General features: G+C 39.6%; 1 protein-coding gene across 1 annotated transcript in view; it reads left to right on the top strand.

The window, feature by feature from the left end:
* Positions 1 to 15315, top strand: part of LOC126285194 (probable tubulin polyglutamylase TTLL2) — a 375795-nt gene that overhangs the window by 327168 nt on the left and 33312 nt on the right. Inside the window, exon 9 of the mRNA XM_049984501.1 lies at positions 2212 to 2491. Within this exon, the coding sequence (XP_049840458.1) occupies positions 2212 to 2491 (280 nt within the window). The remainder of the gene's footprint in view (positions 1 to 2211; positions 2492 to 15315) is intronic.

The following is a 15315-nucleotide window of genomic DNA, read 5'->3' on the forward strand; positions in this document are numbered from 1 at the left end:
GAGCCCGTGGACTGAGTCAAGGTAGTGTCATGCTCATACTGCATCGTCAACGCTTTCACCCGTTTCATGTGTCGTTACATCAGCAATTACATGGTGATCACATTAATCATCGAGTGCAATTCTGTCAATAGGCATTAACAGAGAATGCGTTGCAGTTCTACCTGTTTACCGATGAAGCGGGTTTCACAAACCACGGGGCAGTGAATCTACGGAACATACATTACTGGTCCGTGGACAATCCTCGCTGGCTCAGACAGGTAGAGCGACAGCGACCGTGGACTGTAAATGTATGGTGCGGAATCATTGGTGACCACCTCAGTGGTCCTCATTTCATTGCAGGGGCCCAAACAGCTGCAACATACATCGCGTTTCTACAGAATGAAGTGCCAACGTTCCTCGAAAATGACCCACTGGAAACGCGCCGACGTATGTGGTATCAGCATGATGGTGCACCTGCACATTCCGCAATTATCACTAGGCTGACCCTTGAGAGGATGTTCGACGGGCGTTTCATAGGACGTTGAGGACGCATAAATTGGCCAGCACGTTCTCCTGATCTTACACCTCTGGACTTCTTTCTGTGGGGTACGTTAAAGGAGAATGTGTACCGTGATGTGCCTATAACCCCAGAGGATATGAAACAACATATTGTGGCAGCCTGCGGCGACATTACACCAGATGTATTGCGGCGTGTACGACATTCGTTACGCCAGAGACTGCAATTGTGTGCAGTAAATGATGGCCACCAAATTGTACAGCTATTGGGACACACTCTATTCCACTCCGTAATTGAAAACGGAAACCACGTGTGTACGTGTACCTCACCCCTCATGGTAATCTACATGTGCGTCAGTGAAACAGACCAATAAAAAGGTGTTAGCATCTGGAAGTAATTTGCTGTTCCAGTCTCTTCTGTACCTAAGGTCTATCACCGTTCCCTTTGGATCCCTACGTAATTCGGTGCTCTCCGATACACACGATCGAACAGCGGAGGAGTGGTACTCAAGCGTCAACTTTAGGTTACAATATCTCCGGATGTAATTAACATTTTACAATGCAACAAACGGCACTGATTACGTATTTGTTTATATGTTCAGATGTGCTAACAAAACTAACGGGGTTCCATTTATAAAAACGTAGGTTAATGTTAAAAAACATACTTCCGTGCATTTTTTTGTGGTTTGTATTAACCAATTACACTAGCCCCTCTCCTCACGTTCGGTCTGTGAATCGATTCGTCAGTATTTGATGTGGTTTACGAAATATATCCAGCGGTAATGTTAGGTGACTCACCCTGTATATTGCCGGCCGTTGTGGCCGTACGGTTCTAGGCGCTTCAGTCTGGAACTGCGTGACCGCTACGGTCGCAGGTTCGAATCCTGCCTCGGGCATGGATGTGTGTGATGTCCTTAGGTTAGTTAGGTTTAAGTAGTTCTAAGTTCTAGGGTACTGATGACCACAGATATTAAGAAACATAGTGCTCAGAGCCATTTGAACCATTTTTATATATATTGTGAAAAGCAGTGGTTCCATAACACTCCCCTGTGTCACGCCAAAGGTTACTTTAACGTCTGTAGACGTCTCTCCATTGAGAACAACATGCTGTGTTCTGTTTGCTAAAAACTCTTCAATCCAGCCACACAGCTAGTTCGATATTCCGTAGGCTCTTACTTTGTTTATCAGGCGACAATGCGGAACAGTATGGAACGCCTTCCGGAAGTCAAGGAAAATGGCATCTACCTGAGAGCCTGCATCTAATGTTTTCTGGGTCTCATGAACAAATAACGCGAGTTGGGTCTCACACGATCGCTGTTTCCGGAATCCATGTTGATTCCTACAGAGTAGATTCTGGGTTTCCAAAAATGACATGATACACGAGCAAAAAACATGTTCTTAAATTCTACAACAGACCGATGTCAGAGATGTAGGCCTATAGTTTTGCGCATCTGGTCGATTACCCTTCTCGAAAACTGGGTCTACCTGTGCTCTTTTCCAATCCTTTGGAACCTTTCGTTCCTCTAGAGACTTGCGGTACACGGCTGTTAAAAGGGGGGCAAGTTCTTTCGCGTACTCTGCGTAGAATCGAATTGGTATCCCGTCAGATCCAGTGGACTTTCCTCTGTTGAGTGATTTCATTTGCGTTTCTATTCCTTGGAGACTTATTTCGATGTCAGGACGGCAGAACGGGTGCCCACGAGTGTTCGTCTGCAGGTGGAAGCGGCGCCACCTGCTGGTGAGGGAGTCATCGGCCGGCGTCGGCGGCCCGCGGGCTCGCAAGAAGAGCGCGGGGGCGTCCCCGTCCCCCGGTGCGCTGGTGGCAGGTGCGGGGGCGGTTGCCGGCCGCAAGGCGCACACTGGGCGCGCCTGCACGCCGCCCCCGCGTGCCGCCTCCGGCCACGCGCTGCTCGTCGGCGGCCCCGACTGCAGCTCAGAGTTCGGACCCGGGAGCGAGGCCTCCGACGACCCTTGGGCGTGCTGCTGCTACACACAGGTACGCCGAGCTCGTCTCTTCTCCACGCAGTCCGATAAGCGTCTACGTTGTGTTAACACACACCAGTCAACTTGCGAATTTCACAAGGACGTTCAAACTCCAGTCCGCCACCGTAGCTGAGTGGACAGCACCCCGGATTTTTATGCCGGGGTACCTGGGTTCGTTTGCTGGTTCGATTGGAGATTATCTCCGCTCAGGAACTGGGTGATCGTGTCGTCTTCATTATCATCATTTCACCCCCATCGACGAGCAAGTCGACGACGTTGCGTCACCTCAGAAGACTTGCACCCAGCGATCGTGTCTACCCGCCAGGAGGCTTTCACCAAACGACATTTCATTTTATTTCATTCCGAACCCAGTACAACTTCACTGCAGTACTGATTTTATGTTTGCACTCCGCAGCCCATCATACTTTGTGTGAATGACCCCATATTGTACTCGAATAAACTGCGTTTCCCCCACACCAAGCCTCCAGTGCCAGGATCGTATGCAACAGGAAAGGATGTGAGCGCCTCTCTGTGTATGCTCTAACGCAGTGGTCGTCAAACTGCGGCCCTGGGTCGCATGCAGCCCCAATCAAATATTCGTGTGGACCGCTGTTCTCAAATGCATTTTGTACTAACTTACAAATAACAACGAAAAGCTGAATCCAAAAGCGTGTACTAACTTTAAGAGCTTCTTAAGAATGTAGTTTCAATAATAAGTGTGCAGGTTGGATAATTTACTGAGCCAATTGAACCCACCCACTAAAATAGGATATAAAAAATTAGACAAGATAAGATATAAAGAGTTAAATCAATAATAAATTAGTCACACAATGAACTCTAGATCGTGAAATACGCAATCATTATTTTTACCTCTCTTGAATCTGTTAGACTTTAGTTTAATATTACCATCTTCAAAAAATTGAAAGTCCCAGTTACTTATTATTTTGTTAAACCTGTCTGGCAAAATAATTTTAAATTTATTATCAAGCTCCATATAAATTCACTCCCCATATCTAGTTTTTAAACGTTCACAACATGTAATGTAATACCTTTTATTTACCTCTAGCATACTAATCTTTTTAAACAAATTAGAATTGCAATCATTATTTAGATTTTTGAGTAAAGTGCCCATTTATATACAATAAAATTTTAATAACATTTAAATTTTAATCTTATAAATGTGGCTAATGTATGGGATGAATCTAAATTTGACATTTTTGTCGATACAAATATTAAACCGTGAGAGAGAGAAATTTAATGTAATATTTGCAATGAATATTTTAAACCATCTTTAACTTTAGAACGTTTGAAAAGGGAGGAAGTAGAAAACTCAGATTCTCTGTTTTATGATTGTAAAAGTAATAGAAAATCATAATATTCCTGTAAATAATATCCCAAAAAATATATAAGATTACATTCAAGCCTACTCATTATTTTTAATAGTTTTTCACTCTATAGCCAAAAAGTTAGACATTGGAGAATACAACAAAATGCAACTAACTAATTTAATCTATTTGTATAAGGAATGTGGTATGAATTTTTTCTTTGCGTTAGAAGATATAGATAAATTATTTAATTTTTAATATCCATAAGTCATTGTATCATAATTTTCTAGAACCACTCTTTTATCATATCGAAATGAGAATTCTTTCTTAGCCTGTTGATTGACTAGATTTTTGATTGACTAGATTTAGTATAATTGTCTCTAGTGATTTGGCTGCATTACAGCTATATCTCTTCCTCCACTTCATTCTTGATAAATGTTATGGTAGATAAATGTTATCGTAGCTTTTGGACATTGTTATAATTTAAAGTGAATCCCTTTACTTTCATCTCTGTTTTTTATAACTTTTCTCATAATAGTAACTTTTCAGACCAGTTAAAGCCCAGTCTGTAATCCAGTTATTTCCTAATTCATCAGACCATTCACATAACATACAACCTGTTTCCACAGTATTTTCACCATCATCAATATATACTACAGAATCGGTATCAATATATACAACAGATTCTCCTAGTTTATCTAATATATCATATAATTTAAGCCATGCATTTGATGTAGTGAAATAAATAAAAATATTTGTAGGTGTATTGTTTTCTGCATAATAATCCTTGAAATTGAACTTCATTTGAACCATGTGTCATTAAGAAAATATGTATCTATATTATCTAATCGATCATTGAAGAGTATCTCATAAAATCGTTGTAAATATGATACATATTCTGTTTGACTCATATTTTGCCTTCACCCCAATTTTCTCCATAATGAATTAACCTCGTTTTCCTAATTATATTTTCAGAAAAACTTTCACATAATTTTTAAACAGCATATTTTTTTTATTTTTAAAATCTCAAACTTCATACACATTTAATAGTTCATATCTTTTTTTGGGTTTTATTCACTTCATCAGTCATCCAAGTTCCAATAAAACTTCTTTTGTCATCAATGTGATTGCATTTATCAATTTTTTCTTGAGCACATTTGACAGAAAAGGAAACAACAGGTTTTCATTTTTATCGATTTGTATACATGCAGGCTAAAAAGGGTGATACTATCCTCTAGATGCCAATACTTTTCATATTATTAAACCATACTGATTTTCAGAATAATATCTTGGTTTATATATTTTTCTTGGATGTTGATCTGGATAAAAGTCATAAAATTGCACAGTAGGATAAAGACTACATACATCAGTATATTTTATTTTTGTGCTAACACCAGCAGCTTTAGCTCTTAATTTTATTGCATTTGTTTGACCACCATAAAAAGCATCTATTGGATTCAATGGTTCGACAACTTCTGATAACTGTTTCAATTTTCTAGTTAAGCCAATCACATTTCCACATCTCTACTAAATTATGGCCATCATTTCATACTTCTGTGCTTCTTGTTAAAGTTTTTTATCCATTGTTTCTTTACTTTTATTGTTAACTGTCTCACTTTTAAAACATTTTTTACATCCATGCCATAAACAACCATGGTATGGATAAACAGTCTTAGTTTCTTTATCAGAACCATCTACTTTTGCACCAGCTTTTTTAACTTCACTGGCATTAGGAGCATGTGAGATATTGTTATTGTTTAAACTGTATTACCAAGCTATGGATTTTTTACTATAACTCTCTTTCTGTTCCTTATCCAATACAGCAATTACATTTTCAGGTAAATATCTAGATCTGTAAATAACCATACGAACTCCAACGGTTGTTAAAGAAGAGAAAAGATCAATATTAGCTATTTCTAAGAATAGTTTTCTTAGTTCTAAACAACCTCTTCTCAAAATATCTACATCAGAATTACAGTATTCAACAATTTCTTTCTTCATATTGAACACATAATTTTCTTTAACTCTTGAGCTGTGCCATTTAAGAAATGCTTCTCCATCTTTTGGCTTCATAGTGTCAACATAATAATATTGAGTATCTGGAGTAGGTCCTATGTAATTTTCTTTTTCTTGTGTTTTGAACAAATGATGGAATTATCCTTTCTTAAATTCTTTGAAATCAAATGTTTTTGGACAACTGTTAAGAGGACCTTGTACAAAATTACTGCTATCTATAATTTTTAAGCCTAACTGTTTGGGCTCCAGTAACATCTGTTTTGTTCCTTGTAGATGGTATATGACTTTATTTTATTTTCAGCACAGTGCTTCGAAATGAATTGGGAATTGTAACCTTTGGCATAGTGAGCTATGAATGTGAGAGAACTGTTTTTTTCAGATATTAGACAACATCAGAATTCTTCTTTTGTCTTAAATTTATAAACAGTCTCCATTAAAACTGTGAAGAATTATGAGATTCAGAATATGTGAACCAGTTCCTTATTGAGCTTCATTATCAAACCACATGTATCTTTCTGTATAGGTATAATTCACTCTCTTAGGGAATCCATCTTCACAGCATTTAGACTGTTTACCAGCAACTATTTTATTGCATTTGAACCACTGGTAAACAAAAAAATCTTTGAATTCTCCATTAACATAGCAACCTTCTTTATTACAATTTGGGCAACCTTGCACTTTTAAATTCCTCACCAAATTTTCTTTCACAAATATCTCCTTTTTGCACATTGTATTGCATGTAACATTTATGATTTCCAATTTTCACTCCTTTTTTACAATTCCTGCATATTTCAAAGCCAAACTTATGTTCTTTCACTCTCAAACAAATCTTTTTACAGCTTTTACATTTATAAGCTGTATTACAAACATCTTGTTGATTTTTTAAGCATTCTTCATTATAATAGTATCTGTTGCACTTTTCACAGTATATCTTGCTTTCCATAATTTCATGTTCTGAACCTTTGCCTGGTATACAGATTTTTCTTTCTATTTTGCAGTTGTGTTTATCTTTGATGTTATATGGCTTGTTACAGTTATCACAGAAATATGATATCCTAAAAAAGCAGTCATACTATTAATTACATCGAAATGGTTGTGATCTTTATACAGATAAATCTTTATCTCTTTCTCAGGACCACTATAGATAACTTAATTGAAATTCCCTGCACATAGAACATTTATTTGGATATCCAACAATTCTTCAATATTTTAATGCCATATAGAGTAAACCCTTCTTCGTTGTGTTCACCCAACAGCTTACATAACATGTCAGTTAACTCATTTTATAATTTGTATTTATCTCCTTCTCTAAGTTTCTTAATCTCATCTATAGTTAGTTTTCTGTCCAAAATATTATTTGTATGGTATGTTAATGCAACTATTACTGCTCTAGGACATAACAGATTATCATCATTTTTAATTCTTGTGTTGCATCTCTTAGTCTTTTAGTCTTTTGCTAGATTTTTTTTTGTTTTTTTGCCTCTACCACCTTGACCTTTAAGAACTGCTATCATCTGAATATTACATGAGGTATCTGATACATCAATAGTCTCATCAGATATCAATATATCTCTAATTTTATTGCACATAACTTGAACAGTTTCTTGAGCATTATAAGATGCTTTACATCTTGTGGAAATTGGATAAAACGTTTTTGGATTGTCTGTTGTTATATTCAACTTATCTCCTTTCCTTAAATTAGTTATCTTTCTAGCTTCATCTACCATACAACTGAATGCTTTCGATATATAATCTGTTTCATCACTGACAGTACTGAGTATGGAAATATTGACATCATTAAAAAGGTTTAGTAGTCAATAGACCATGCTTGATAGTGTCTTGAAAGGAGGATGTAAGATGAACATCAACAAAAGCAAAACAAGGATAATAGAATGTCGTCGAATTAAGTCAGGTGATGCTGAGGGAATTAGATTAGGAAATGAGACACTTAAAGTAGTAAAGGAGTTCTGCTATTTGGGGAGCAAAATAACTGATGATTATCGAAGTAGAGAGGATATAAAATGTAGACTGGCAATGGCAAGGAAAGCGTTTCTGAAGAAGAGAAATTTGTTAACATCGAGTATAGGTTTAAGTGTCAGGAAGTCGTTTCTGAAAGTATTTGTATGGAGTGTAGCCATGTATGGAAGTGAAACATGGACGATAAATAGTTTGGACAAGAAGAGAATAGAAGCTTTCGAAATGTGATGCTACAGAAGAATGCTTAAGATTAGATAGGTAGATCACATAACTAATTAGGAGGTACTGAATAGAATTGGAGAGAAGAGGAGTTTGTGGCACAACTTGACAAGAACTGACCGCTTTGTAGGACATGTTCTGAGTTATCAAGGGATCACAAATTTAGCATCGGAAGGAAGTGTGGAGGGTAAAAATCGTAGAGGGAGACCAAGAGATGAATAGACTAAGCAGATTCAGAAGGATGTAGGTTGCAGTAGGTACTGGGAGATGAAGAAGCTTGCACAGGATAGAGTAGCATAGAGAGCTGCATCCAACCAGTCTCAGGACTGAAGACCACAACAACAACAAGACCATGATTTAAATTTTTCATTAAATCTCGGTCTAATTTCTTTAATCCCTAATAAATGCTTTTTAGATGGCTCAGTCTCTTTCTCTTGCTCAAATAGTATGCTATTGAATGGATAAATATGATCTAGTCTCACTATTTTTTCTTGTCTTCTTGGTTGAGATTTTTCAATAACATCATCATCAAATCTGTAAAAATAATTCATATTAGGTGCTCGATTTGGCCTTGAACTAGTTTTTTGGAATAATTCTCGATGAAAATGAGAAATTCAAAATAATTATGGAATGTGGCAGAAGAGATCACTAAAAACAACAAGAATTTCTCCAATTTTAAAATAGAAGCTACATGACTAGATAGCAATATTTTCAAAAGGTGGGCATAAAATATCCCCTCCCTCCCCCCTTGGTATCGCAAGTTTTAAAGCATTCATCCATGCCCATGCAACCGCTAAACAGACTCGAATAATAACTGTTATCCTCCTTCGTGTTCAATGCTCCATTAGAGAAAACGCTAATGCTACAATCGCAGAAATGGTTTATGGCTCACCTGTTAGGTTGCCAAGTGACTTTTTTCAAGAGTATGCCACAAAAAGGGATGTAGACTTACTTTAATTTGCGTCGCTACTGGAACAGTACATGAATCGTCTGAAACCTGTACAATATGCCGACAAAGCAAAGGAAACACCAGTCATGCACAAGGGCAAACAGCAACACAACACATGTGTTTATAAGGGTTTACCGAGTAAGAAGGCATTAGAAACTCCATACGAAGGTTTATGCGAAATAACTGAGAGGACCCAAATTTTTTTTTTTTTTTTTTTTTTTTTTTTTTTTTTTTTTTGAGAACGACAAACATTCTGAGGACACTCCAGTTGAACCTCCATTCCATGACCAAAAACCAGACTCTACAGAGGCTAAAAGATCAAGAATAACAACAAGATATATTTGTGAAATTCGATTCCCAGCAATATTACTTGAAGTCGGTAGTTGACTATGCTACGGACAAGGGTGTGAGGTGGGAACATGACAAATTACTACTTTGATTTGTATGTGTTTCTAAAATGTTTGCTGTGAGAATGTTGGCATAACAGCAATTTGTTTCTTTGTTTATTTGCAACATGTTCCATTACAACTTTTGGTAGTACTATATGTATGTCTTTTGTGTGTAGTGTACAGTAACGTTTGTGTTGTATGATGATGATGAAGATGATGAGAGAGGGGAGAGAGTAAAACCGGTGCCAGCACATAGCCTACAACTCAAATATCACCAAGGGGGCCGCCAAGCTTAAAGTCCTCATCAGACGAACGATCACCGTCAACAGTATCACATGCCCCCACTTCATGAGATACTGTGGAGAGGTTTGGTATTTAAACCAGGACATTGGCACAAAGTGTGGTGATCAGGAGCTTTACACTACCACCCCTCCCTCCCTTGCCAACAAAATACTGGCATCGAAATTTTTTTCCAGTGCCACGCTTTGAATCGGCTTACCACTGGGCGTAAAAGCGTTATTATTCTTTGGAATATAACAAAAAAAGAAGATTGTTACTGTGCGGTTATTGTAAATAAGGTTCGTTGTGTGCGCGATAAGAAAATAAAAATATGGAAAAGTCCAAGTTAAATTAAGCCCTTAATAGAGTGCAACAAGACCTAGAGATAGTCTCTGTTTGTACCCTGTGTTTTTAGTGAACAGATATTGTTCCACAATCTTTATTGATCCGATCACGTGTGATGCAAGCGACAATTAACTCAGCGCCTAAACTCTCGTGAAATTAAAGATTTGAAGGAGTAGTGATAGAGATCGCGCATGTCAGCTCCGTCGTTCTGTGCGAAGACACGTCAAAAGAGACAGAAAAACTGCCATATCATCCTTAGCCAATGACGTCATGGCGATGCAGGGAGGGTGAGTGCAGACTTTTCGCGCCGCTGTTTCTCATTCAACGAGCTCCTCAGTTGATATCACGAGGCTGAATGAACCCTTCCCAGTCCTCCACCAACGAAACATCCCTGGCAGTACCAGGAAATGAACCCGGGCCCTCTGCATGGCCGTTAGCATTGTCCTTCGTTTCTGTCCACTCACTTAAAGCACCGCATGACAAAATTACTCAAGAAAGGGCGATTGAAACGAGCTCTGGCAAGAATAGGCAGCATTAGGTATCGTAAAAGGAATGCAGACAAGCATCATTAACGAAGTGAAATGTGTCATATACTATTAGCAAACAAGGAACATGAACTTAAGAACTCTGTTATAGATAGTTTTGCGACGAAGTTATAAGAAACGGTAATTTCTTCAAACCACAATGCAATGGTAAGAGGCATTATGAAGATGTGGAGAACATACAATCAAACTCAGTTTTCATAGTAATTTGCGCTATTTGTGCCATAACCCAACGCAGTCTGTCCCATCTGTTTCCACATAAGAGTATCACAGCACCTTCACCTTGTTTCACCGTCGTTACAACACACTCGTATAAATGCCGTTAGACAGACATTTACCAGGTACGATCGCGCCCATGTGCAATGACCTACTGGACTGGACCACTAAATGTCTTCTTCAGCTGCTTGATAAACTCAGATATGTTTGTTGACACCATTCTAAGTATATTTATGGAATCGTTCTAGTGATCAGTGGCTCCTAGAGAGCAGGACGATATTTGCATCCATGTCTCTACTCGACAAGGCATCTTATGGTATGTGACGGAGGGAACGTGGCTACATACCGATATCATTATATCGTTTCTTTCTGATCCTCTGGTAGAGGGCACGCAGGAAAGAAGACTGTCAATGCCCTTCTTGATGAGTCCGAAATTCTCTAATCTCATCGTCATGGTCATTAAGCGAGAAGTATGAGGGTCGTAGCAGTCATTTTTCTCTGCTTGTTTTATAAAGTAGCCTCTCAGGATTTTCTGTATGAGGTGCGGCAACTTTCTTGCTCCCTCTTTCACTGTACTTTGCGACACCCTCCTCTTCACCCTCCGATGTTAAAATAAAAGCATTTTTTTAAAAGTATTTTCTACCGCTTCCGATAATCAAGCTTAGTAATGTTTTCAGACGAAAAAACAGTACTTAACAATTGTTCTGACGGTTCTCTTTTTATAAACGATAAATCTGAGTTTAGCATCTTGTTTCCGCACGGCTAGACTTCTGTAGTCTTTCGACCTTAGGTCGTTCCAGAGAGATACTTCAATGTACTTGCCACTTGTGACTGATATCAGTGTCCAATGATCGATAGCGTAGTTAAACGATAAGGGATCTCATTGCCTTCTTACACTTATTTATGTTTAAGAGTTAGCTATCGCTCTCTCGTCTAATCGCACGTCATCTGCAAGTGTCAGCATTGCGTAACACGTTCCTGACGATGTTACCATCTTCGTCACCATAGCGCTCACTCAACTCTATCATGTCTCATCCCACGTGTCCCCAGTGAGAATTTTGTGTACCTTAGGTCTAACGGAAGTGATTTGCAGTAAATACACTCCCTGACAAAAAAGTGAAGCACCCAGAACACATGGTCGGAAGTCAGTGTAATTTCGTACACGTAGACACCATCGGCGGGAGTAATATATTTTTACCGGTCGTAGCTCACTTGGCTCGGTCCTGACTCACCCCAGGACCTACCCAAGTTATCCAGGATCAGTAAAAATATACTATTGCAATACACATTTTTAGATATTTTCATTTAAAAAACTCTTATTTGAGTATAAATTACTTAGAAAAATTAATAAAAATGAATATTTTTACTTATCACCTTTATCTATTATAAAATAATCATTTTTGTTTCAAAAAAATGTGAACGTAAAAAATAAATTTAATTTTTTTTATAAAAGGGGCGTGTAAAAAAATTTTAATTCATTCTCACAGAGAATATGTCATATTAAAGTTTTACTGACCCTCCAGTTCAGTGTATTTTATTATTTAACTGGACAGAATTAATTTAAATAAAAAATTCGTTCCCAGAAAGACAAAAATCTTCGGCGCATTACAAAGGCAACCGGGAGGGCATTTTTTTTTATGTTTACTCTACTTCATTCCACGATATTAGTCAGTTGGACCAGTTTCTTTGGCTCTTCAATATATGGAAACAGGCATAATAGAGCTCTGCGGTCGGCAACACCTACATGAGACATCAAGTGTCTGACGCAGTTGTTAGATCCGTTATTGGCGCTAAAATGGCAGGTTATCAAGACTTAAGTGAGTTTGAACGTGGTCTTGTAGTCGGCACACGGGCGATGGCACACAGCATCTCCGAGGTAGAGATGAAGTGGGTATTTTCCCTTGCGACCATTTCTCGAGTGTTCCGTGAATATCAGGAATCCGGTAAAACATCAAATCTCCGACATCGCTGCTGCCGGAAAAAGATCCTAAAGGAAAGGGACCAACGAAGACTGAAGAGAATCGTTCAACGTAATAGAAGTGCAACCCTTCCGCAAAGTGCTGCAGATATGAATGCTGAGCCATCAACAAGTGTCAGCGAGCGAACCATTCAACGAAAAATCATCGATATGGGCCTTCTGAACCAAAGGCCTACTCGTGTATTCTCGATGGCTGCAAGACTCAAAGCTTTACACCTCGGCTGTGCCCGTCAACTCCGACATTGGACTGTTGGTGACTGGAAACATGTTGCCTGGTCGGACGAGTCTCGTTTCAAATTGTATCGAGCGGATGGACGTGTACAGGTATGGAGGCAACCTCGTGAATCCATGGACCCTGCATGTCAGCAGGGGGTATACAAGCTGATGGAGGCTCTACAGTGGTGTAGGGCGCCTTCAGTTGGAGTGATATGGGACCCACGATACGTTTAGATACGACTCTGACAGGCGAAACGTACGTAAGCATCCTGTCTGATCACCTGCATCCATTCATGTCCATTGTGCCTTCCGACAGACTCTGGCAATTCCAACAGGACAACACGACACCCCACACGTTCAGAATTGCTACAGAGTGGCTCCAGAAATACTCTTCTGAGCTTAAACACAGACGCTGGCCAGGAAACTCTCCAGGCATGAACACTATTGAGCGTATGTGGATGCCTTGCAACGTTCTGTTCAGAAGAGATCTCTACCCCCTCGTTCTCGTACGGATTTATGGACAGCCCTGTAGGATTCATGGTGTCATTTTCCTCCAGCACTACTTCAAACATTAGTCGAGTCCATACCACGTCGTGTTGTGGAACTTCTGCGTTCTCGCGGGGCCCTACACAATATTAGGCAGATGTACCAGTTTCTTTAGCTCTTCAGTCTATCTCTGGATTTGAACACACATGCCTATTGATCACTATGAGAATTCTTGTCGGTGAACTTCATCTTAGCTTCCTTCCACAACCGTTTAATTTCGTGCTGGCATATGTGTTTCGACCTGTTGGCATATCGCGTAACATAGGTATTTTGATACATATTCATTGTTACACAATAAAATCATCTCTATATGCGTTGCGGAATACTACGGCTTCCTCACTGACACGCAATGATTGCGACCACCGCGGCTGAGAACTTCCCAAGTGAAATATAACACTTGTGCGGCATTTGTTTCAAACTGACAAATCCTGGGCATGCACGCATGTAAAGTATAAATTTCAGACCAGAGAGGCCATAAAGATTGGTGGGCACTTTAATATTGTTTATACTCTGGATTAATTATGTAAAACAAAATGTTATCCGTTATAATAATGAACATTCTCTGAATTAAGAAGTCGACGTGAGATTGTGCCCCCCCCCCCCCCCTTTAAAAGAAAGAGATTTTACCGGGCACCTCTCCATTTTGAGCTCACGTAATTAATGGACGTCCCCTTATCAGTTTGTTTCTTCACTCTGCATATCTGACGCATAGCCTGATATGACACAGCGTGGCGGTTGAGGTTTTGCGGAAAACTTCGTTTACACGGTGCATATTTTTTCCTTTGTGCCGATGTGGAGCTGAATAGATAACTCTGCGTCTTATTTCAGCCTGAGAAATCGTGTGCGCTGTTCGTACGCCTTTTGCGTGAATAGAGAATGACCTGCGCCGACTACATCCTCCCAGCCTCCGGCTTGGCGCAACGCGGGCCTTGTCTCGAGGTCGAGTCGGGTCGCTCTTGAGGCTCTCTTGTTACCTACTGCGGCCCCACTTGGCAGCAACTCCCTTGAGAGGTTGTTAGCCAACAAGCTGCCGGGGCCACCGCCTGCGCCGGAGGATAAAATTCTCTCCTGCAGCACCAGAGCAGTCCCGGACTACACCGAGTGACTGGTAACATTTCGTATTCTTATTTCTCTCTCACTGGGTGCAACTGTGGTCCACAGTAATATATGATAACCATATTTCTCTGCCCTATGATTTTACCATGTGAAACACATTTATCGTTTTCTTAAATGTAGATTAATATCTTGATCAAATTCGACTCTCTTTGAGGCTCATCAGTAGCAGTTGATTCATTATTCTTTGCAATCTGTCAAAAAAAAAAATTTTTGTCGTCCTCTCCACTGACGAAACTCACCAGCGGTTTTTAACTACACCACTGGCCATTATAATTGCTACACCACGAAGATAACGCGCTACAGACGCGAAATTTAACCGACAGGAAGAAGATGCTGTGATATGCAAACGACTAGCTTTTCAGAGCATTCACACAAAGTTGGCGCAGGTGGCGAACCTACAACGTGCAGACATGAGGAAAGTTTCCAACCGAATTCTCACACACAAACAGCAGTTGACCGGCGTTGCCTGGTGAAACATTGTTGTGATCCCTCGTGTAAGGAGGAGAAATATGTGCCATCACATTTCCGACTTCGATAAAGGTCGTATTGTAACCTATTGCGATTACGGTTTATCGTATCGTGACATTGCTGCTCGCGTTGGTCGAGGTCCAATAACTGTTAGAAGAATATGGAATCGGTGGCTCCCGGAGCGTAATACGGAACGCCGTGCTGGATCGCAACGGTCTCGTATCACTAGCAGTCGAGATGACAGGCATCTTATACG

This window comes from Schistocerca gregaria, chromosome 8 (genome assembly GCF_023897955.1).
Source record: "Schistocerca gregaria isolate iqSchGreg1 chromosome 8, iqSchGreg1.2, whole genome shotgun sequence".
NCBI lineage: Eukaryota > Metazoa > Arthropoda > Insecta > Orthoptera > Acrididae > Schistocerca > Schistocerca gregaria.